The sequence below is a fragment of the Orycteropus afer genome, unplaced genomic scaffold (genome assembly GCF_000298275.1).
Source record: "Orycteropus afer afer isolate SDZICR_OR568_19922 unplaced genomic scaffold, OryAfe1.0 scaffold00342, whole genome shotgun sequence".
In the NCBI taxonomy this organism is placed as follows: domain Eukaryota; kingdom Metazoa; phylum Chordata; class Mammalia; order Tubulidentata; family Orycteropodidae; genus Orycteropus; species Orycteropus afer.
The window spans coordinates 423,774-449,239 of NW_006921929.1; the positions used below are offsets into that span (position 1 = coordinate 423,774).

General features: G+C 37.7%; 1 protein-coding gene across 1 annotated transcript in view; it reads right to left on the reverse strand.

The window, feature by feature from the left end:
* THSD7B (thrombospondin type 1 domain containing 7B) overlaps nucleotides 1-25,466 on the reverse strand; it is a 1,104,189-nt gene that overhangs the window by 3,528 nt on the left and 1,075,195 nt on the right. The window contains exons 22-27 of the mRNA XM_042782491.1: nucleotides 20,863-21,022; nucleotides 19,549-19,722; nucleotides 19,352-19,447; nucleotides 16,227-16,309; nucleotides 13,116-13,308; nucleotides 5,993-6,080 (exon numbers count right to left, since the gene is read on the reverse strand). Of these exons, the coding sequence (XP_042638425.1) occupies nucleotides 5,993-6,080; nucleotides 13,116-13,308; nucleotides 16,227-16,309; nucleotides 19,352-19,447; nucleotides 19,549-19,722; nucleotides 20,863-21,022 (794 nt within the window). The remainder of the gene's footprint in view (nucleotides 1-5,992; nucleotides 6,081-13,115; nucleotides 13,309-16,226; nucleotides 16,310-19,351; nucleotides 19,448-19,548; nucleotides 19,723-20,862; nucleotides 21,023-25,466) is intronic.

The following is a 25,466-nucleotide window of genomic DNA, read 5'->3' on the forward strand; positions in this document are numbered from 1 at the left end:
GATTAGTTAAGTGCTAGTCTAATAACCAAAAGGTTGGTAATTCAAACCCACTCAGAGGTGCCTAGTGAAGAAAGGGCTAGTGATATGCTTCTGAAAACAGAAAACAGTTTACTCTGACACAATTGGGACATCCATGAGTTGGAACTGATGTATCAGTAACTGGTTTGATTTGGCTTATTGGGCAAAGAGAAGTGAGAAATTCAAGTCCTGGAAGTGGGGAGGTTAAGAACAGGAGTAAGGAGTAGAGATCGAGATGGCTGGATCTTTATAAAGAGAAAATAATATTGTCTCTGAGACATGTGAACTTGGCCAGCCTATCAGCTGGGCTCAAACTACATGCAGACATTTTTATATGAGATTCCATGTATGGAATGATGAAAACTGTGTCAGCTCTAGAACTAACAGTGAGTTCCTCAGTCCATAGACCTTGGATCTTCATGAGATGGACAGTGTATTAGGGATTATTTTGATTAGGACCTAGTTTAATATGAATCTTTTCATATTGTGTAACCTCTCCATTGACAGATGCTAAAATAATAACTACAAATGTGTGACATTTGTGAACTTTTATGGAGTTAATGACATTAACATCCTATTAAATGTTAGTAACCATTAGAATAAGGTGATATTTTCTGGGCAGCTGTGGCTTTGCAACACTTCCTGGCCAGTTACAAAGAATCCAAAGAAGAGGAGCTGACTGGCAAGACTGCTCTGGGCCAAAACCAGCAAGTAAAAGGCTGATCTTTAACAGCCTCAGCTCCTTTTCTTTCCTCCCTTACTGATATCCATTTTTTCCTTGTATGATATGTTTCTCATTTTTTTTCTCCTCAGTTCTCATCAAAACTTGGTATCAAGAAAGGTGTGATCACCTCACTCACACTCTCAGGACCCACAAATACCAGACACATAAGCCACTGCCACCACTGGTCATCCTGCACCCCTGGTGGACATCTCTAATCCATCACACTATTTCCTGTTGAGTCAAGATGCAGACTTCTAACTCTTCCTAATGGAGCACTCTTGACATCCCCCACCATCAGACTTGGCACAAGGGATAAAACCATTATGCAACCTTGGCTGTAAGAAGCAATTGACTCACACTCTCTAAGTGACCTCTTCCAGGGTCATTTGCATTTTAGCAAAGGATAAAACCATTAAACCAGCAACCTGTGCTCACTGTTGACTGACAGGTAAGTGCAGGCACTTCTCAGCACTCTTGAATTCAAACCGCAAGGACCCACTCCTAGGGCAGTAGATATTAAATAATTTGATGGAAGCATCACTCTTTTGTCTTGGCGGCTACTGTGAGGTGTGAGCCCGTGGAACTGGGGGCACCACTCTGAGACTGGGGAAAGAATGAAAGTCCATGACTGAGTTGTGCTGGGTAGGGCAAAATAGATGCAGTTACCTGGGTATCTTCCAGGCACTATTTCTAGGTTAAACACAAGCTCACCCAACGGTTGTTTCCACTAAAATGCCTCATTGATCTTCATTGCCAGGGAAGCTGGGGAATCAGTAATATTTCTAAAACTCTGAGCATTAATGGCAGATATACAAAGGGTTGCAGCTGAGTAAAGTAGACATTAAGAAGACAATTTTTCTATATTTTTGAAAGAGCATTTCCAAGTTTTATTGTAAATTGCTTTCATCTAAAGAATGCATTTAAGACCCAACATATTATAGCAGTTCTCTTGTTCTAAGCCTGCTATTTTGACCAAAAATATAAAATCTCCAAAACCATCATCCTCTCACTCTCCTTCAAGCTGTTTAATAGAATTAGATGCTGTGAAAATATCTAATCAGATTTCTTCAGGCAGCTCATATACAATAGCAAATGTATCAATAGGTCTGTTCCCAGGTCCATAGCCTTACTTAACCTATGAGATGATGAGTCTCTAAAAAATACAAAAGCTGTAGATATTACACTATGTTGAGTTTAGGGAGACAAAGAATTACTCAAGGGGAAGAAACTATGTGGGCTGAAAGACTGGTAGACAGAGCATACACTCTGGGGTTAGGCAAACCTGGAGTTGATTCTATCAAGCTGGTGACTTTAGATAAGTCATTTAACTCTTCTGAGATTAGCTATGCCTCTTAAAATTGATAACAATAATAACTAATTAGATTACTGCAATGATTAAATAAGGCAACTTATGTACAGTACTCGATGTTTGACACATAAATATTAAATCTTTCTTCCGACTTTGTCTTTAGAAGTTATGAGAAGTAAATTTATTTGCATTATTACACTCATTTATCCACTTATTTATTCATTTTTTTCAATAAATATTTATGAAAATTATACTCTACTAAAATGATAATAAAACATTACCCTTCTCCTTGAAAGAAAGTTCTTGGGTTTGGTAAAGGAGGGAGGTGTTTACACAAATAATGACAATGAGCATGGAGTAAATGTTGCCGGGTAGGCACAGATAAGCTATTTCAGACTGTTTGAAAAGAAAATGTTGGTATTTGAGTTGGGCTGGGAAGAACTAATAGGATCTCAGTAGCTAGTGATGAAAAGTTCATTCTGGATGAATGAGATTTAAGGCATAAACTACAGAAACAGAAGCTGCCTTGGGGAATTAGATGGTATGTCTCATAATGACCTGATAACACTTTTTTTTTTTTCCCCCTCCCAAGAAACTATCCCTTAGAAAGAGGTTGCAGAAGGTTGGGCAATCTACTTCTGTAGTGATATCGCCTTGGAAACTCAAAGAGGGGTCGCTATGAGTAGGGTTCGACTCAACGGCACATAACAACAACAACAACATGGGTTATGCAAATGATAAGCACTTGGCTACTAACTGAGAAGTTGGTAGTTCAGGGGTACCCAGAAGTACCTCAGAAGACAGGCCTGGGGATCTACTTCTGAAAGATCACCCACTGCTGTCGAGTCATATCTGACTCATGGCGACCCCTCCATGGGTTTCCAAGGTGGTATCACTACGGAAGTAGATTGCCCAACCTTCCTTCCAAGGAGTGGCTGGTGGGTTTGAACCGCCAACAGCCATTAAAAACCTTATGGAGCACAGTTCTACTCCACTCTGTACTGAACACTTGGGGTCACCATGAGTTACAATCACCTTGATGATGGCAACTATTTTGTACCTTTACAATATAAAAAGTAATGTGTACTTTTTAAAAATGGAGATCATAAATAGACATGCACAGAACCAAAGAAATGATCAGCTTTCTTGACATAAAATTTCTGAAAACAGTAGGACAAACTACTGTGTATTGAAGAACTCGGATAGAAATGTATATGATTATTCTGAAAAACTGTATTTGATTACGGGAAGGGAGACTAAATCAATGATAGAGTGATCTCAAAAATAGATGCAAACTTTAAGTCAAACTTTTATGCAATGTGAAATTAGAAAAATGAGTATGTCATAATGAAATATTAATATAAATGTGGGATTTTTGAGAATATATAATTGAATACTGATTAATTATAAGAGGATATCATTCACTATTTTATCTGTATATTTTACCAATAACATCCTCATGTAAATAACATGCATACCGTATAATGTGCTACTGCACATAGGAAACTAATGCATGAGGGGGTTGCACAATTTGCAAAAAAAAGGGAATAACATGTAAGTTATTTATGTAAAATACAGTAAATTAAAGTTTATCAAATAAGCAACAATTTTCTTTTCTTTTTGTTCATGAGAAAATGAAGATGGGCTATACATCTGAGTCTATGCAACACTCCAGGCTACCCAGTGGAAAGGGAATTAGTAGATGCAGTAGAAATATTTATTCTGCCTTAAATTATGAAAGACTTTCATTGACTGGCTAAGCAGTAAGAAGATGAGCTTCATTTTGCTGTCAATCTGATGTCACTGCTGGTATCTGAGCAGGAAAGGAGACGACCACCTGGAGTAAGGTTTTAGGAAGACTGATATGGCCGTAAACTGCTGAAGGAAGCAGGTGTAGTAAGTCCAAATATGGAGCTATTATCCTGCTCCTAGAGGGGGATCATTAGGTCCTGGCATTGGGCGTGGAAAACATAGATAGATATGACAAATAATGTGCATAAATATTTATGTAATTTGTCCCCTGAAAAGTAAGGAGAAACAAACAGGAAATCAAACAAGAAAACTCTATAAAGTTATATTTGTTACTGGAATTTAGTGAAGTATTCAATTAATTTCCAGAGTCTAGAGTTGTCTAAAGAAGGGCCCCAATAAATATTATTGAAGGGATGAATTAAGGCTAATATATTTTTAAATTGGAGGCAACGGAGAAACGGAAAAATTAACGATTTCTGATTGTTACTAAGTGTTAATTTTTTTACTCTCTTAGATATTTGATGGAAGAAGGAACCACATTTGAATCTAAATTTGGGGAAGTGGCTATTTACAGCTAAATCTCATCTATGCATTTAAAGACTCATAGTTTACCTCATTATATTATTGGAAATACACTGTACTGGCCTAATGCTTTGAGAGCACTGTCCATCTGTCAAATCTTCATGCGTTGTGTTGTCCTTTAAAATCTTTTCCTCTTTTTTACTCTTTCTAATGATGAATGTTTTGTATCACTCGGGAGATGATCTAAAGCATTCAGTCTCACATTTTGTCATTAAGACAAATACTTAAAAAGCAATACTTAAAAAACAACTAATCAATTCAAACATAAAAACTTAAGAAACCATTTGATTACAGGATAAATGACTAACTGAACATGTTGCTTTTCACTATCACACTGTGGCAACTGTAGCTGGATAGAAATCCAATTTCTAGAAATTCAATTTCTGTCACTATAGGTGGCAGAAAGAATTAAAGGCATCTTATTTTCTTCACCAACTTTCACTGACCAAGAGAAAAGATATAAAAACCTATGCAGCCTTGGCAACATAATGTGAGGTTAAATATACAAAGGCTGGATTTAAATTGAGGTTAAAACCTGGGTAAAAATTCTCAAGAAAATAGTCCATGCCACAGATAATGAATGTAAGTATCTCTGTGGAGAGAAAAGTAAGGTAACCCTTTGATCTTATGGAAAAAAAAAAACTTTGAAAATGCTGCTTAGGATGCTAATAAAATATTCTTAACACATTTGAAAACATTCAACTGCATATACTGCTGTCTGGTTTCAGAGGCAGCTCATCAACTAAAATATATTCTGTATAGTAAACTAATCATAACTTTTCTGAGAATAATAAATTTTCAGGACCTAGTTACTTAAAAAAACGGAGTTTCTGGATTTGACAGTTGTAGCTGGTCCATTTGGATAAACGATTGGCCTTACTATCCAAAATACATTAACAGGATGTTTAGATGGACTAGTCAATTCAGCCTAACTGGTCCAAACAGTTATTTAAGAACTAGAGTTATCTGTTGTTGTAATCTTGATTACAGGAGTTCTGGTAGCATAGTGGCTAAGGCACTTGACTGCTAACCAGAAGGCTAGTGGTTCAAACCCACCAGCCACTCCTCGGAAGGAAGATGGGGCAATCTACTTCCGTAGTGATACTGCCTTGGAAACCCAAGGAGGGGTTGCTATGAGTCGGGTCTGACTTGAAGGCACATAACAACAACAACAATCTTGATTACATATTTGAATTGCCCTGGGGGCTTTTAAACATCCAGACCACCTGGCTACACTCAAGACTAATTAAATAAAAATCTCTGAGCAGTGGGACCCACGCATCAGTATTATTTAAAGATTCCGAGGAGATGCCAATATGTAGGCAAAACTTAAAACCACTGATTAAAAAGATTTTACTTAAATTACTAAACTGGGAATGCTCTACTAAAAAAAGAATGCTGTTGTTTTAAATAGGTATAATTAAGATAAGGCTCTCCTGTTTCAACAATTTGAGAAGCTGGTTTCCCAATTCTACTGCTGGAGATTATTTGTGGCTTCAAAGGTCATGTTATAAATAAAGGTCAATGAGCCTGACAAAAGTTTTCTTGTAGTAAATATGACACTCAGTAAAATTTGGATTATAAACTTTTTATTAACTAGTACTTACCAAACAAGATAGGAACTAAATATTAGGAAAATTACGATAAGAAAACAGCCACCTGAGACGCCATAAACCCAAATTTTTACTCGGCCATCTGTTTAAAATAGAGATAAAAGAACAAGATTAGTGTACAAAAGTTTATATAGTTTGAAAGAGTAGCATAATGTCTAACAACCCCAAGTCAACCATTAGTTCTGAACTTGAAACGAGTCTCAGTATCTTCTTAGCCAGTTCCAGCTACACAGGAGACGTTAGTAATGTTCTGGCATACTTCGTAAATTGCCAGATGTAGTCAGGAATTGGCAAGGTTCTTTCCTGGAACATCACTGGCATGAGATTCCCTACTAGAAATTTATGTGAAAAACAGGCTTTAAATCATATTAACCCATTGTAGTTGAGTCAGTTCTGATTGATAGGGACTCTACAGGACAGAGTAGAATTGCCCCATAGGCTTTCCAAGGCTGTAAATCTTTATAGAAGCAGACTTGCACATGTTTTTCCTGAGGAGCAACTGATGGGTTTGAACTGCTGATCTTTCACTTAGCAGCCAGACACTTGAACGCTGTGCCTCCCAGGCTTCTCTAAATTATATTACAAAGTACCATTACCATGAACTTTTGCAGATATAAACAGTTTGCATTACTCACTTGTCTTTAGCAATCAGTACTCAGAAACATAGGTCGGTTTAAACTACATGACATTAAAACATTGATTTAATTGAACTTTTTATTATTCACCTGAATTCTGAGACTTGCCCATATGGTCACAAGTATACTTGGAAATACCCATATCTGATAGGCATCAAATGTCAAAAAAAGAGTGAAAATGTAAAATGGCAGATAATCAATTTTTTTTCACAATGTGAAACAAGCACTGGTAATTATTTCATAAAATCTAGTCAATTGGCAGGCTATTTTGTATTTAAGTGCATGTGTGTATATAAGTGTAACTGAAAAAGATTTTAACACAGTTTTGCCAATATGAGAAAGAACAAAGAAGGAAGTTACAGTTAAGAAACAATTCCTTATGCAAAGGCAACTACTAGACCATTCTGGGGGCTTTACATCCTGAATGATGTAGAGTGAACAAAACCCACATGACCAAACAAGCTAATGAATTCACTAAATTACTGTACATATTATTGTGAGTTTAGTGTATTCTAGAGTTAAGCAACACAGATTATGAAATATTCTAATACACTTTGTGAGTTTTCCTATGTGAGCTATAGATTGATTGAATGTCTAGTTTTTTGATAAATAATTGAAAATTAAGTTGTTTCTGGCAACCTAATGTTTTTCTCTATTTTATGTGAGTGTATAGCTATCTAAGAATTGGACTAACAAAGGCAATGTCACAGCATCCCAAAGGAATGGCTTTCTTTCATGAAAGCTGTGCACACACAGAAGGTTCATTATACTACCTGAATGTAATTAACTGCAGGGCCCAAATACACATATCAGCATCTTATTCTAAAGCCTTCTATGGGATAAAAACAATAAAAATATGTTGTAAACAACACTTTTTTTGAATAGAATCACAATTACTTTCAATTATCTTATGGCTCCCTATTACAGTTTTTGCTTACAGGACATTTTCAAGCTTCAATCAGGTTTCAGAGTGAAACATCAATGTAGTAAAACTATTTTCCATGGTCATTACACTTTTAGCAAAGCTTTGAATCTCATCTCTTTGAAACACTAATGATGAAATCCTCCATTCTAGGTTTTTTTCATTGGCTGTGTATATATATGGAAGAAATATCTTCTCTGAGTGAGAATACACCTTATTTCTCGTTACCCATAAAATCTCACCAAGTTGAAGTTTTGAGGGGATACAGTGCTTTTAAATACTCAGTGTAGACACATGTGGTTCATGGTTCATTCACAAGTTCATGTAGTTCATTAACAAATAATGTAATTTTTAAAAACAACATAAGGTTCATGACAAAATTTCAAAGTGTTAAAAAAGATATGTATTGAAAAGTCTCTGTTGCCCTCTCTCAGCTTGCAAACCAGGAGCTACCATAGCTACCAGTCTCCTGTGTATCCTTTCAGTCTTTCTCTACATATATACGTGGGCATATGACTGCACACACACAGAAACACACATACAGACATGCACAAACATGCACATAAATACATTTTTTTCAAAAAACACAGAAAAGGTCTATATTAATTTTTCTTGATTTTCACTTAATAATATATATTGAAAATATTTCCATACAAATTTATTAAGATAACTGAATTAACCAGTTGCCATTGAGTCAATTATGATTCAGAGTGACTCCATGTGTGTTAGAGTATATCTGTGCTCCACAGAATTTTCAAGGACTGATTTTTCAGAAGTTGGTTGCCAGACTTTTCTACTTAGGTGACTCCAAGTGACCTTGAACCTCCAAACTTTTGGTTAGCAACATCTGAGTACATTAACTGTTTGCACCACCCCAGGACACCAGTTTCTAAAGATAGGTGTATCTTACTCCCTTTTGTATCTCTTTGAGATACCTTTGCACAGTTGTACCATATTTTGTCTTACCATCATTCTGTTGTTGTTATGTGCCATTCAGTTATCTCCAACTTATAGTAACCCTATGTACAGCAGAATGAAACACTGCCTGGCCCTGTGCCAGCCCTACTATCCTTGCTGTATCTGAGCCCATCATTGTAGCCACTGTGTCAATCCATCTCATTGACCCTTGCCCTTTTTCATTGACCCTTCACTTTGCCAAGCATGATATCCTTCTCCAGGGAATGGTCCCTTCTGACAACATGGCCAAAGTAGGTCATACGAAATCTGGCCATTGTCTCTTCCAAGGAGCATTCTGGTTCCTTTAGCAGTCCAGGGTACTTTCAGCATTTTTCGCCAACACCACAGCTCAAAACCCTTGACTCTTCTTCAATCTTCCTTATTCATTGTCCATCTCTCACATGCACATGAGGTGATTGAAAATGCCATGCCTTGTGTCAGGCATACCTTAGTCTTCAAGGATAAATCTTTTTGCTTCAGCACTTGAAAGGTCTTTTGCAGCAGAATTGCCCAATGTTATATGACATCTGATATCTTGACTGCTGCTTCCATTGCTGCTCATTGTAGAATCAAGCAATGTGAAGTCTTCAACAACTTCAATCTTTTCTCCATTTATCATGATGCTGCTTATTGGAACAGTTGTGAGGATTTTTGTTTTCCTTATATTGAGGTATAATCCATACTGCAGAATGTAAGTCTTCAATCTTCATCAGTAAGTGTTTCAAGTCATCCTTACTTTCATCAAGCAAAGTTGTACATCAGCATACTGCATACTGTTAATGAGTCTTCCCCCAATCCTGATGCCACATTCTTCTCCATATGTCCAGCTTCTTGGATTATTTGTTCAGCCTAGAGATTGAATAAGTATGGTGAAAGGATACAACCCTGATGCACTCCCTTCTTGATTATAAACCACGCAGCATCCCCTTGTTCTGTTTGAATGACAGCCTCCTGGTCTATGTACAGGTTCCTCATGAGTACAATCAAGTGTTCTGGAATTACCATTCTTCTCAATGTTATCCATAATTTGTTATGATCCACACAATTGAATACTTTTGCATAGTGAATAAAACACAAGTAAACATCTTTCTGGTATTCTTTGCTTTCAGCCAAGATCTATCTGACATCAGCAATGATATCCCTTGTTCCATGTCCTCTTCTGAATCCAGCTTGCATTTCTGGAAGTTCTCTGTCAATATACTGCTGCAACCTTTTTTGAATTGTCTTCAGTAAGATTTTACTTGCATGTGATATTAATGATACTGTTTGATAATTTCCACATTCTGTGGGATCACCTTTCTTTGGAATGGGTACAAATATGGATCTCTTCCAGTCAGTTGGACAGGTACCTATATTCTAAATCTCTTGGCATAGTTGACTGAGTGCCTCCAGTGCGGCATCTGTTTGTTGAAACATCTCAATGGGTAGTCCGTAAATTCCTGGAGCCTTGTTTTTCACAAAATTCTTCAGTAGAGCTTCAACTTCTTCCTTCAATCATTGCTTCTTGATCATACACCACCTTCTGAAATGGATGAGCATTGACCAGTTCTTTTTGGTACAGTGACTCTGTGTATTCTTTCCATCTTATTTTGATGTTTCCTGCATCATTCAATATATTCCCCATAGAATCTTTCAATATTGCAATTCGAGGCTTAAATTTTTTCTTCCCTTCTTTCAGCTTCAGAAATGGCAAGTGTGTTCTTACCTTTTGGCTTTCTAACTCCATGTCTTTGCAGATTTCATTGTAATAATTGAGTTTATCTTCTCGAGATGCTCTTTGAAATCATCTGTTCAGCTCTTTTATCTTGTCATTTCTTCCATTTGCTTTATCTACTCTTCACTCAAGGGCAAGTTTCAGAGTCCTTCTGACATCCATTTTGGTCTTTTCTTCCTTTCCTTTCTTTTTAATGACCTTTTTATTTCTTCATGGATGATGTTCTTGATATCATCCCACGATTCCTCTGGTTTTCGGTCATTGGTGTTCAATGCATGAAATCTATTCTTTAGATAGTCTCTAAATTCAAAAGGTATATATTCAAGACCATATTTTGGCTCTCATGGACTTGTATGAATTGTCTTAAGCTTCGACTTGAACTTGCATATGAGCAGTTGATGATCTGTTCCACAGTCAGCTCCTGGCCTTATTTGGCTGAAGATATTGAGCTTTTCCATCACCTCCTGACACAGATGTAGTCAATCTGATTCTTTTTTATTCCATCTGATGAAGTTCAAGTGCATAACCACCATTTGTGTTGCTTAAAAAATGTATTTACGATGAGTAAGTTGTTGGCCTTGCAAAATTCTATCATGAGATCTCCAGCATTATTTCTATTACCATGGCCAAATTTTCCAACTACTGGTGATTCTTCGTTTCCAACTTTTGCATTCCAATCACTAGTGATAATCAGCACATCTTGATTGCATATTTGGTCAATTTCAGACTGCAGAAGTTTGTAAAAATCTTCAATTTCCTCATCTTTGGCTTTGGTGTTTGGTGTGTAAATTTGAATAATAGTAGTACTAACTGGCCTTCCTTGTAAGCATATGGATATTATCCTATCACTGACAGCATTGTATTTCAGATAGATCTTGAAATATTCGTTGTAATGATGAATGCCACACCATTCCTCTTCAATTTGTAATTCCTGACATAGTAGATCATATGGTTGTCTGAGTTAAAATGGCTAAAACCAGTTCATTTCAGCTCACTAATGCCTAAAATATCAATATTTTTGTGTTCCATTTCATTTTTGACAATTTCCAGTTTTCCTAGATTCATACTTCGTACATTCCATGTTCTGATTATTAATAGATATTTGTATCTGTTTCTTCTCATTTTGAGTCATGCCACATCAGCCAATGGAGGTCTAGAAAGCTCTACTTTATCTATACCATTAAAGCCGGCTCTACTCTGATGAAGCAGCTCTTTCTCAGTCATATTTTGAATGCCTTCTAACCTGAGGGGCTCATCTTCTGGCACTGTATCAGATAATGTTTCAGGGCTATTCATAAAGTTGTCCTGTAATATACCAGACCATGTTTCACTGCTATTCATAAGGTCTTCACTGGCCAATTCTTTGAGAAGTGGATGGCCTCTTCCTTCTTCCTAGTCAGTCTCACTCTGGAAGCTCCACTGAAACCCATCTGCCATGGGCAACCCTGCTGACACAGCCTCCAGCCTCATAGTAACATGCAAGCCACCACAGCTGGATAAACTGACAGACAAGTTTGTCTTCCTTAGTTGCTTCAACTGCTCCACTCACTTCCTGGCCTTCACCTTATCTGTTCTGGCCATCAGCCAGCTCCAGCTTCTTGCCTCAGAGCCCTCCCCTCCTTACCATCATTCTACTTATGGACATTTAGGTTGTTGCCAGTCATTTGCTATATAATGAAAATCATGTAATGAATATCATTTACATACTTTTTTTTAGTAGATGAATATGACATAAGGAGCTCTGGTGGTGTAGTGCCTAAGGCTACTAACTAACTAACTAGTCTACTAACTACTAACTAGTCTAACTTCTGGTTAGACTACTAACCAGAAGGGTGGCATTTCAAACTCACCAGCCACTCCTTAGAAGGAAGGTTGGGCAATCTACTTCCGTAGTGATACTGCCTTGGAAACCCAAGGAAGGGTCGCTATGAGTCGGATCCGACTCAACGGCAGCACATTGTGTTTTTGTTTGTTGTATATCACATGTTTTTAGAGTATAAATTTTAGGTCAAAATATATGTGCAATAAAACTCCCATAGATATTGTCTCATTGTCCTCCTAAGAGGTTGTTCCAGCTTATACTCCTACTGGGAGAACCTACTGAAAGTAATAGATTTTCTCCTCAGAGAAAGTATACACATGCACAATATGTATATCCACATACACAATACTGTTTAAGCTTTTAGGTAGATCCCCAAGTTCATGCATGGAATATAGGTTAAGGACCTCACTCATGCTTCTGGGGACTCATTTCCCTTAGACATCACACTAATTCTCTTTTTGGAACAGAACCACACAGGCTTCTGAAACTGATGCTTTTACCATTTCACCAAACCAGATAGGTTCCATGGATGGTTTTCATAAGTTCCTTAAGAATCTATTCTATTTTTTACTTTCATTTTAATTATGTAAACACATTCACATTTATAAAAGCTAATTTTAGTGGCTAAGACACTTGCCTGCTAACCAGACGGCTGGCGGTTCAAATCCACCAGCCACTCCTCAGAAGGAAGGTTGGGCAATCCTACTTCCGTAGTGATACTGCCTCGGAAACCCAAGGAGGGGTCGCTATGAGTCAGATTTGACTCGACGGCACATAACAACAACAACAACAACAATTTTTGTTTATTTGTTTTTGGCTGAAAGAATTAAAAATTAAAAGACATTTTTAAAGGATAATATTTTAATCCTTTAAAATGGCTATCCTAACCATCCACGAGAACATTCTACATTATAGGGGACCACATAGCGTTCAATACTCAAATTTGAGAAGATCATATTGCCTCTTCCTCATCTCTTTTTTTCCTATTTCCCTTCACTCATCATGAGAAGTCATCAAAATTTGAAACCATCCCCATAAGATTTGCACTTCTTATAACTTAAACATACCTGGATCAAGAGGTTGAAGAGACCACCCTTTAAAAATATCATGTATTTTGGAATTCACAGGTCTGTTTTTTCCAGCAAGGTTTTTAACATCAGCTTTTTTATCCTCTGAGCCAGGCACCTTCATGCAGTAATCCAGGAAACCATTTGATCTCATTATCTCTGTGTAGCCCTTCTCACAACCACAGACTCCACCCTACAGAACAAAAAGAATATATTTTTAATGGTTACATAGTAAATTGTGCAGATGCAAAAGAACAATTTAAATGTTAGATTCACTTAATGTGGATGATAAAACATGACAATTTAGGATTTTCAGTAGCTTAGTTTCCATATGATGAAAATCCAATAACCAGTTCATCTTCCTGAATTCCAAAGTGAACCCTTAAATAAATTGTATAACTTGTTTACAATTTTGATACCTTCCAAACATCAAATGTCAATTCTTTTGTATAGAATGTATTAGCTACATCATTTTCTTTCTTATATACCCCAAAATAAACCAAACTCACTGTCATCAAGTTGATTCTAACTCATAGCGACCTCCATTGGATTTCCAAAACTGTAAATCTTTGTAGAAGCAGTCTGTCTCCTCTTTCTTTCTCAGAACAGCTGGTGAATATGAATTGCTGACCTTGTGGTTAGCAGCCAAATGCCTTAACTACTGCAGCACCATAGCTCCCCTTATAGAAATGTTTAAAGTATGTCAGGGATACTCAACTCTATCCCCAGATGTAACAGATTCCTTCCCACTCACTCTAACCTGCCCTTCAAGCTAAGAAATAAAGCAACAAGGGAATATGTATATTCCTTCTTTGAAGCATATTCTCTTTGAGGTCTGTCACTGTCCCAACTGCCAAATGTCTTTACCACCATCTACTACTGATCGTAACTTGTCTGTACTGCTTCTCTGTTCTTATGTTTGGCTCTGCACTTCCGTAGTGATATCGCCTCGGAAACCCAAGGAGAGGTTGCTATGAGTTGGGTCCGACTCGAGGGCACATAATAACAACAGCACACAGGGAGGGCAGCCAAGGGCCTAGAGAGAAAAAGGCTAGAGGAAGAAAGATTTCACCGAAGTCACATATCCAAAGGAGTGAAGCCAAATATCTTTCTAAATTCAGCCTTCCTTGTATTAAGCTGTGTATTTGCATTACATTCCTAGACGGTGTCAGAACATGTGTTCTTCAGATTCATCTTTGGATTCCAGGTCAATTTTATGTACAATTAGCTTCTCCAGGAAGCTGAATATGATGGGATTTGATGAGGATTATCTGTCTCTGGAAGTGAAATTGAAAATAATTGCCCTACCTCCAACAAACATGGAGACAATAGAGAAGAAAAACGACAACAACATATGATTATGAATCTCTCTGAGTTTGCTTAATTAGGGTTCTTATCTGACATTTTCTGAACAGGCCCTAGCCTCATTTAATCACTTGTGTCATTCCTTAGAAGGCACTCTGCTGGTGCTGTGGTTAAGCATTGGGCTGCTAACCAAAAGGTTAGCGGTTTGAATCTACCAGTGGGATAAAGATGAGGTGGTATGCTGTGTAAAGATTTACAGCCTTGGAAACTCTATGGGGTATTTCTACTCTGTCCAACAGTGTCACTATGAGTAAGAATCGACTCATTGACACTGATTTTTTTTTCAATCAATTCTTATCATTCAACTAGATTTATTTAGATCATTAATTGTTGTCTGAACACATGATTTTGGGCAAAGAACAGATGCTAAAATTAAACAGGACACCTCAGTCTTCTACAAAAGGAAATGGTATAGAAAAGCATATGTTCTAATCACTAACCACCCATAGTTCAGTCAGCAGATAACAAGCATGTAATAATGACAACCATTATAGTATTTCTCAGCTGATTTTAATTGAAGGTGTCACACAGTGATCAGTGGAGAAACCCAGTTAAGAAAAGTTATATAAGCTCAGCTACTAGAGCAATCCTTTCAAGATGCATCTCTATTGTTAGTCTAAGAGAAAAACTGTAACCAGTCATGTATGCTAAAGGCTCATTGAAAAAAGTAATTTATGCTTTATTAAAGAGGATCTTTAGAGAGTTGATGGAAGCTACAACTTGTATTTCACAAAGATTATTAGCCCAAGTGAAGTTACAGCTGATCGTCTTTTTTTCCCTCTGTATGCCTAGTAACAGGCTTTTCTGTAGTAAAGAATTTAACCAACCTTGAAGTAGAAGAGCCATAAACTAGCATTGAGAGCTTGAATTACATTCAAGGAAATACTTTTCTTTGAATGAGCACACTATAAAAAGAAATCTATTTATTTAAGAAATGTGACACACTTTAAAAAAAAAAAAATTATATGCATTGCCCACTATGAGTTTTGCCCATTGAGTAGAATACATTACATATTTTACATTAATTACTCAGCAGTTGTAGAATGGGAGTTAAAGCAGAGGAAGGGGGGTAAGATTAAGATTATTGATATGTAAACAAACAAACAAACAAATAAATAAATAAATATATAGATAGATAGATAGATAGATATTCAAACAAAGGCATACGTTCACCTTACTTAAAATAAACTAAGCATTTACTCAGGAGTTCTGCTGGCATAGTGCCTAAGGCACTTGACTGCTAACCAGAAGGCTGGCTGTTCAAACCCACCAGCCGCTACTCGGAAGGAAGGTTGGGCAATCTGCTTCCGTAGTGATACCGCGTCGGAAATCCAAGGAGGGATCGCTAGGAGTCGGGTCCTACTCGACGGCACATTACAACAGCAACAATAAGCATTTATTCACACTATGGCAATCATAGTCTAATCAATTTTACAAAAGTACACTTACCAAATATAGTTTAGGTGTATGGCAGTTTAAAAATAGAAGAGATAAATCAACTTAGAACCTATATTGGTGGGTAAAGCTCATATAAATTTTACATCTGACAGACAGACTTGGCTATCAACAGGCATAGTAAAAAGACTGAATTGCCGAACAGAAATTTTTAGTAACGGTGATTTCTCCTGAATTGCCTCTAGATGGTATCGTGGGCACGCAGAATTGCTGCTTGGGCTGTAGCAGTCTGTAGAAGGACTTGGACAGCACTTGTGTACCACGGCAAGAAGGCTCCAGCACGTGACTCACCTGTGTGCAGTAGGAGAAAGGCTTTCTGCAGGCTGGGTTACACTGCCGAATAGCAGCAGGGCGTGCCTGAGGGGAGCAGCCTCCTACAAAGCAAAGCCCATCGTCAGCGACAGGTTTCTCTTTGATAAATATTTTTTAACTTTTTTCTGTTTTGTTTTTCTCTTCTCTGACACTGGTCACTTTGTAACAGTACTATTTTTTCAATTCCCTGCTGAGGGTGTGGTGCAATTCCATTTTATTGATTTTCCCTGGATGTCTTGTTTGAGATGGGAGGTTCTAATACCAGAGGATGCTTAGAATGGAGTGTTTATACCTGCTCATTAGCAATATGATTCTATCATATGGCTATAGTCGAGGGCAGGTGTGTGACTGCCAAGATCAGTAGGAAAATTGATGAAATCTCTATTTAAATTCTGGGCAGAAAATACATGTGCTCAAATGCTCATTTGATATATATTTTTCGACTCCTGAATGTCTCAACTAGGTACTAGGACTGGTTCCAGTAATCAAGTGTCCAAAGAAAAGAATGCCACTAATCAATTCATGGGATCACAATATGAAACATGTTGGATGTGGTAATAGTCTTAATGTATATAATCAGAATACACACACACACACAGTCACATAAAGATACACGCACACACATTTTTAAGAGCAAATACGGAAGCTCTAGGAGAAGCAATCATATATCTAAAATAGTACGTATTGGTGTTCAGAAAATGTTTTTGAATAAATGGATGGGAAATTGTATGTATCTTTAATATGAAAATCATTTAAATACTGGTCTCAAAACAGTTGAGACATAGGAAAGAGCTTAGGAACAACTAGGCTAAGAACTTGTCTTAGTATGGTAGGGCAGTATTTAAATTGTATTTATATAGTTTTGATTAGGTTTAAAGACCAATACCATATGTATATATTACTGCAATTGTCAACCGGTTACAGTTTGTAATTTGTAGCTAGCAAAAAGCTTTGATCCTAAGGCAGAGTAGAGCAGAATCAGACCTGTATCCCCTCTGGAATAGAGCAGCTACATTTTCACTGTTACCTCAAAAATAAAATGAATAATCCACACAAAGGGGGAGGGGAGGAGAGGGAACAAGTAGATTTAGCACCTAGGTGTGAAATTGATAATTAGGGTGTTAGTGTCAATAATCACACAGACTTGTTGCCATAAATTATTTTGAGAGGGACATTTTGTATTCTTTAAGCTAAATTTCTAAAATATGTGTGTACCCCTCGGAATGAGGAATCTCTTGGGAACTGGGAAGAAAATATTAGAACTTCCGTAGTTTATAAATATTTTTTTATTTTAAGAAGAAAAGTAAGTTCAATAATATTTAGTAGATGCACTGATACTGGTGACCTGAGTCAAAGGTCCATCCAGAGCATCTGACTGTGTTACCAGTTAGTTTGCGCTCAGCATATTGCAAAGTAGGATGCTTTCTGTGTTTTGTTGTTGTTGTTGTTATGTGCCGTCGAGTCAGCCCTGACTCATAGCGACCCCTCCTTGGGTTTCCGAGGCAGTATCACTGCGGAAGTAGGATTGCCCAACCTTCCTTCCGAGGAGTGGCTGGTGGGTTTGAACCGCCAGCCTTCTGGTTAGCAGTCAAGTGCCTTAGCCACTATGCTACCAGAGCTCCCTTAGAATGAGGCATATTTACAGGTTATCTAATTTTAACAACAACAATAACTCACAAAATGGGCAAGTAGCTAAAAAGATCACTGTAAATGGTTTAAAGGGAATACTAATAATGCAGGAACAAGGATATGGTAGAGCGTATAATTCTTCTATTCTTATGTTGTTGTTGTTGTTGTTTTGCCGTGGAGTCGGCCCCGACTCATAGCGACCCCTCCTTGGGTTTCCGAGGCAGTATCACTACAGAAGTAGGATTGCCCAACCTTCCTTCCAAGGAGTGGCTGTTGGGTTTGAACTGCCAGCCTTCTGGTCAGCAGTCAAGTGCCTTAGGCACTATGCTACCAGAGCTCCCTCTATTCTTATAGGCACTTCTATCTCAAGCATAAGCTCTTTATTGGCAGCAATACTATGTAAAAATAATGACAATTAAATCTATGCTAACAAGAAAGCATTAAAAAAAACAGAAAACAAACAAAAACTGTAAAATTTAAAGTTATTGAAAAGACCATTTATTCAACTAAATTGTACTCACTATCATGAACGAGGATCTCTGGTGATGTAGTAGTTAAAGCATTTGGCTGCTAATCAAAAGGTTGATGGTTCGAACCCACCAACCACCCAGCAAGTGAAAAATGAGGCAGTCTGCTTCTGTAAAGATTTATAATCTCAGAAACCCTATGGGTCATTTACACTCTTTTCAAAAAAGGGTCACCGTGAGTTGGAATCCACTGATGGCAGTAGGTTTTGATTTGATCATGAATAAGGTAATTTCTCCTCGTCTATATGGTGCATGAAGATATTCAGTAATAATCATGATTGTTGTTGTTATGTGCCATCAAAATTAAAAAAAAAACTAAGCTTCCAACCTGTGAATATAAGCTTCTATAATTTTTTAAAAAAAGTTTTTCACTATAGTAATGTATAGTATATTTTATATAAAAAACAAAACCAAACCCACTGCCATTGAGTCTACTCTAACTCATAGTGACCCTCATTGGGTTTCTGAGACAATAAATCTTTACAGAAGTCGATTGCCTGGTCTTCCTTCTACAGAGTGGCTGGTGGCTGTAATTAAAGAAACTTTATTAGTTCTTTTAATTTAAATTTATATGTAGCTCTATAAGCACAATAGTTCAGGAATATAATATGTTGAAATGTGTCATCAAAAACTTTTTACTGATAAAGTCCATGATTTAAAATTTTAGTGACCATTGTTTAAAACTAATATCTGTCCTTTTCATTCTTTGCTTCACATCATGATTTTGAAGGAAATTTTATTGTGTTTCAGTGTAATTCTTTACTTAAGTTGTCTGATACATTATGGATCTTTAAATATAATAGTTTGCTTTCCAAGATGCAAAGGTATAAAAATAATTTGACATGAAGATTAAGGCTACCTGTCCAATCATCCCTTGCTTATAATGTGTAAGTTAATTCTGACAAACAGGAACACTTAGAGAACTTTCTGAAGTGCCTACATGAATACCTGTGACATTAATGCCATCTGAACGTTGGCACCATACAGTTCGCTCATTATTGTTCCAAAGACTTGCTTTCCAGGTGTAGTGATAACATTTGCCTCCTGCAAGTAAATTATATAACAGTACTTCGATTACATCTCCCATAAAAATAGAATAAGCATTAATGTAGTAAGGTGAAAGAATTTAAAAGTGCTTTTGGTACCTGTACAAGGGCGTGTTTCTAGAACTTGCTGGGGGCAGCTGTCTTGGTTCTCAAAAGACTGAATTATAAATGCCCGTGACCTAGATTGGCGGCCCATAGACTCAAAACTTCTTCCATCAATACAGGCTAATTCACATGTACTCCACTCTGACCACTGAGTTAAATGGCAGTCTCCTGGATGATGGTGCAATGAAGGGGAGGGAAAACAGCATGAAAACTAGGACTTGACAGCATTTAAATGAGCAGAATCCACGTTGAGATTTGCAATTGTAGTGCAGAGATATAGGCACATTCTAGATACTATACAGTCTATTTTGACGAATTTTCCAATTAGAAGATACTAAGAATGATACAGTGATTTATGGTTCAATCTACTTTAAAAAGAGTGCCAAAAGCTAGATCTAGATTATAGTCGAATCTAGGGAATACTATGTGTCTGCCAATGATAATAAGTTTTTTAAAAGGGAGAGGCAAAGATTATAGTTACTCAGTTTTCAAAGATCAGCATAGCAACATTGTAAAATGAATTTGCATAGAAATCACATAAAAAATAAGTAGCTCAGCAAAATGGACTATCTTATGGCCTAAAGAATATTTAATATTCTAACTAAATACATACATATATATGTATGTATATAAACACATACATACATATGTCTATATACATACATCACATATACGTATATCACAAAAATGCATTTACATCTATGTTAATATGTACACACAATTATAATAATATAGTAGCCACATTAAGCCTATGTCATACAGGTTAAGCTGTGTTAGAATTCACAACAACAAATATTTTTTTTTAATGTAACTTTTACATTTATAGAGAATGCTACTGCTTATAGAGTGCTTTACAAACCTGTGATCTTACTTTTTCCCACAAGTCATCATCCAAGCATTCATCCACGCATGGATTCAGCCAATGTTTTTTTTGAGTGCTGGTCAATGTGTCGGTGTGATAGGGCAGTTGCAACCAACATATTTTCTACATAAAGAATTCACAGCTCAAAGGGGATAAACCACACACCCAAGTCAAGCAACAGTGAAGTGGTAGAGATAAGATTCTACCCTAGGTCTTCAGTATCCAAATCCAGTGTTTTCTTTTGGTTTGCATACTCTGCCTCCATTAAAGCAGAAAGTATATTTCAAAGTGATAAGCACAATTAACATTAGTTAATTAAATTTAATTAATGAAAATTGACAAAGTCCTTCAGCTTTGATGGGCGAGAGCTTCTCCAGAATAAAGATAATGTGAAAAATAATAAGAGGATGAGATGGGACTAACTCCCAATTGTTAGAGTTGCATACCTGGGCAAGGCACAGAACAGAGCTGTTTCAGGATACTGTCTTGAAAGGGCATTTCTCCACACAATGCATCCTCCACACGTACAGGTGTGTGAGAAATTGAACCACTGTGGACCACACAAGAAAGGCTGCGGACCTGCACTCCTTCCCCACAGTCTCCACCCTGTAAGAGTGTAAGGATACTCTCAGAATTACCCAAATAATTAGCATCTCAGAGCACTGGCTCCTGTCTTAGTTGTACACTTAGGCAAATTATTTCTCTAGAAAGAAGTTATCTCTCAACAGTTGATAATAATGCAGCACCTAGAAATAGATGTTGGCTGGCTGTAGTTGATGGAGAAGCTGAGATAGAAATGCAAATTTATGGCATGAAATTTATGTACTCAGAAGATGATGATTCATTTGGGAACTTAGCCAGGATTGACTAAAAATAAAAACAATACATAATTTTTCTAGTGTACATGATAAAATGGCCTAATCCATAACAACTCCCCAAGAAATCATGTACAGCCACAGGGCAAACATTTCTCTTTTACTTTGCTTGTTTTTCTTTTGTAGATAATTCAGTACTTTCTCATATGGATTAGTTTGGGGTTTCCAGTAAAACACTGTTTTCCTCTTGGCACTTGAAGTTGTTTTCCCAGCATGGCTTCTGTGCTAAGTAATGCTCATTGAAGATATTTCATACAAATTTCAGACTCAGTTCTAAGACTAGTCTGGGCAATTAGGAGATTTTTTTTCAGTGTTTCACAGAAACAGAATCTTCAGATTGGAAGGGCTCTTAGTGTTTATTTGTCCAAGCCATCTGTGTGATGAAAGATTTCCTTGTATAATATTATTGGCAGAAACTTGTATTTTCTTGACAATTTTAGCCAGGTGCTCATATCTCAGGAAGAAGTCCACTGGATATTCATAAAACTTTAGTTGGTAGTCCCAGAGTTCCTTGTTTTAGCATTTGACTGCTAACCAGAAGGCTGTTGGTTCAAATCCACCAGCCACTCCCCGGAAGGAAGGTTGGGCAATCTACTTCCGTAGTGATACTGCCTCAGAAACCCAAGGGATGGTTCGCTATGAGTCGGGTCCAACCCTATGACAGAGTATTTGGTTTGTGTTTTGACCCTGAAAAATAGAACCAAAAGCAAAACTTTTATGCTGAAAAGTTAATTCTAGGGTGGCAAGAGTGAGGGTAAAGAGTACTGAAGCTGGAAAGGAGGAGAAGCAAATATAAGGTTATGTGTCATCAAGCTGCCCTCAGTTTCACAATAAACATGTCTGGTTGCTTGATCACACACAAAATATTTCAGACAGGACACATGTTACCAGATGTTTTAGAACCATCCATGAGGAGGGAGGTGGGGGAAGAAAGGGGAGCCATTACTATGCCAGATCCTGCTTAGATCCAGTTCTTGTTGATCAATGTTTATCCCATGGAGTATTAATTCTCATGTATTTTACAAGTTGTGTTACTCAGCTTCCACTAAGTCCAGAAGTTGGTAGAAGAGCCAGAACCTTCCTGACTAATGCTGCTAAAGTTGTTGAGAGAAAGAGAAAGACAGGCAAGCTACAGCCATCATTAGGAGACAGTATGGGAATTCTTCGTTGGAAACTAGAGTTCATCCTCTTCTTGTCCTTTCTCCCTCACAAGACCTGAAAGTTGCATTGCTTAGAACTTGCAGCTGTGGCTCTTGCAGTGGCAGGAATGATGAAGGGAAAGATGGTGACACTGATGATAAAATGCAGCTGTGACACTGATGCAGGGCAGGGAGGATGTGATCTGGAGAATGAAGGACCAACCAGCCAAGGTACAGTGTCAGTGGCTGCTGGGTGTCAAGTGCAGGTCATGCGTAGGCTGCTAGAGGGACAATGTGGCAGCGAAGAGATTCTGAGAAAGACTCTTGACATGGAAGAAGATGTGATCCAAAAATGTGTTGGCATAAAAGAAAAGGTGCAATTTGTATGAGTCCAAGTTGTAGTACATTAAAGCCTAAAGAATCTGAGGAGACATAAATTTGAGCCATCGTGCCATCTTTCTTTCAGAAGTTTTAGCAGGAACTGAAACTTGTTTATCTAAGATTCCTATGCTTAGTTTATCAATATTTCATAATTGTAGTAATCATTTCCTCCCACACTACCACCCAGTGTTGTTGAGTAGGATCAGACTTATAGCGAACCCCTCCTTGGGTTTTCAAGATGGTATCACTACAGAAGTAAATTGCCCAACCTGGTTGGTTTGAACCACCAGCCAAATGCCTCAGGCACTACACCACAAGAGCTCCTAATAGGGATGATATATTCTCCAAAAAACAAATGTACCCTGATTTTGAATCTTAATTCATTTTGTGGAGATGAATGGGGGCTCAAAATTTATTTACAGCTGAATCATTCCAAGCAAATGCTTTAGTCAATATTTACTTCCAAATTGGAAATTAACTAGTGCAAACTGAATTTAATTTTTTGGGAAGAATTTTATTTCAGATAATATTGTTCCATATGATCTCTTATTCCAGATGATAGGTCTATTGCAGAGTTGTCTAGATGTATGCTTTCCTATAAAGAGCTCTGTTGGTGTAGTGGGTAAGGCATTTGGCTGCTAACCAGGAGGTTGGTTGTTCAAACCCACCAGCTGCTGCATGGAAGGAAGATGAGGCAATCTACTTCTGTAAAGAATTACAGCCTTGAAAACCCAGAGGGGATCACTATTAGTTGGATTTGACTCAATGGTCATGGGTTGGTTGCTTTTGGGGTTATGCTTTCCTATAGAGGAACAGATTTTGTGTTCTTGGAGAGAAGAGGCTGAGTGTACTGTAGCTTGTGTCACATTTGAAATTACTGATATCTGCAACCACAGGTAACAGAAAACTCAACTGATCATATGTTTGCTTGACACTCCATGACACTGCATGTGAAGAAATGACAGGAAGAAAGTCTACATTGGGTATCACTTTCAAAAATAGATAAACAACATGCTCCAGTCCGTATCTTGGTATCTGTCCATATTCAATCTTAATCTCTTACACCTCTGGCAACTGTCCCAATAGGAAGAGAAATCAGTATCAGAATGATCATTTCATTCATCAAACAAGCATTCATGCATCTACATTCATGAGACTCTACACACTAGGTCCCAAAAGTAGACCCAATCTTCATAGCAGTATTGTGAACAGAGAAGATTTTTTTGCTCTCTACCATCCAGATAATTAATGGAGGTTTTATGTACACTGAATTGACATCTCCAACAGCTGTGGATAGACAGATGGTACTAATAATCATAATCATAGTTTTAATCAAAATTTTAATAGAAACTGCAATTGATTGAGCTCTTACTTAATGTCAGGCACTGTGTTAAGCATTTTATATTAATTATCCAATCCCAACTAAAACAGCTCTGCAAAACAGGTACTATTGCTACCCATGATGTTATGAATAGAATTGTGTCCCCCAAAATACTTGCTGTTTATCCAAACCTCTATGCCTTTGATTATAATTCCATTTGGAAATGAGATGTCTTTGTTATGTTAATGGGGAAGGATTAGTGTAGGGTGTATCTTGAGTTAATCTCTTTTGAGATAAAAGAGATTGTACATACAAGTTAGGAAGCATTGATGGGGAGATGCCAAGACACATAAAGACCATCCAGGAGGAGAAGCTCAGAAGAGACAAGAATCCTCCTCCAGAGCAAATAGAGAGAGCATTTCCTTAGAGCCAGCACCCTGAATTTGGAGTTCTAGCCTCCTCAACTGTGATATATATATGAACACAGGTATGAAGAGTTTAGAAGCTTGGCCAAAAATGAAGAGCTAGGAGTTGACAGAACAATGGTCAAAATTAGCAAAGCCAGACTCCAAAAATGGGTCCTTGGGTGGTGCAAATGGTTAAGTGCTTGACTACCAGCTGAAAGGTTGGTAGGTTAAACCCACCCATAGTTACCTCAGAAGACAAGCCTGGAGATCTGTTTCTGGAAAGTCACTGCCTTGAAAACTCTATGGAGCAGTTCTAACTCTGCACAAATGGTGTTGCCATGAGTCAGAATTGACTCAATGGCAAAAACAACAAGACTTCAGAACAAGTTTATAAAATAAAACAGATGTATCAACATATGGGTGGATACATGTTATTAACTGAGGATCTTGGAAAGAAGGATATAGAAATACTAAAAAGCCCCAGGGTTACAGGTGAGGAGAGTCAACTCAGGGACGCCTGAAGTAGCAAGTGGGAAGAGCAAGAGAAAGGGGATTAAAAGCCAGGAAGCCAGAGAGAAGAGCAGTCAGCCGAAGGGATTAGGTTAGGAGAGGCAACTCAGGCCTGCCCAGAGTAGCACGCTGGAAGAGCAGGAGAAAGGGGATAAAAAGCCAGGAACCCAGACAGAAGAGCAGTCAGCCTCAGGGTTACAGGTGAGGAGAGACAACTCAGGGACACCTGAAGTAGCAGGCGGGAAGAGCAGCAGAAAGGGGATTAAAAGCCAGGAAGCCAGAGAGAAGAGCAGTCAGCCGAAGGGATTAGGTGAGGAGAGGCAACTCAGGCCCACCCAGAGTAGCAGGCCAGAAGAGCAGGAGAAAGGGGATAAAAATCCAGGAACCCAGACAGAGGAGCAGTCAGCCCCAGGGACA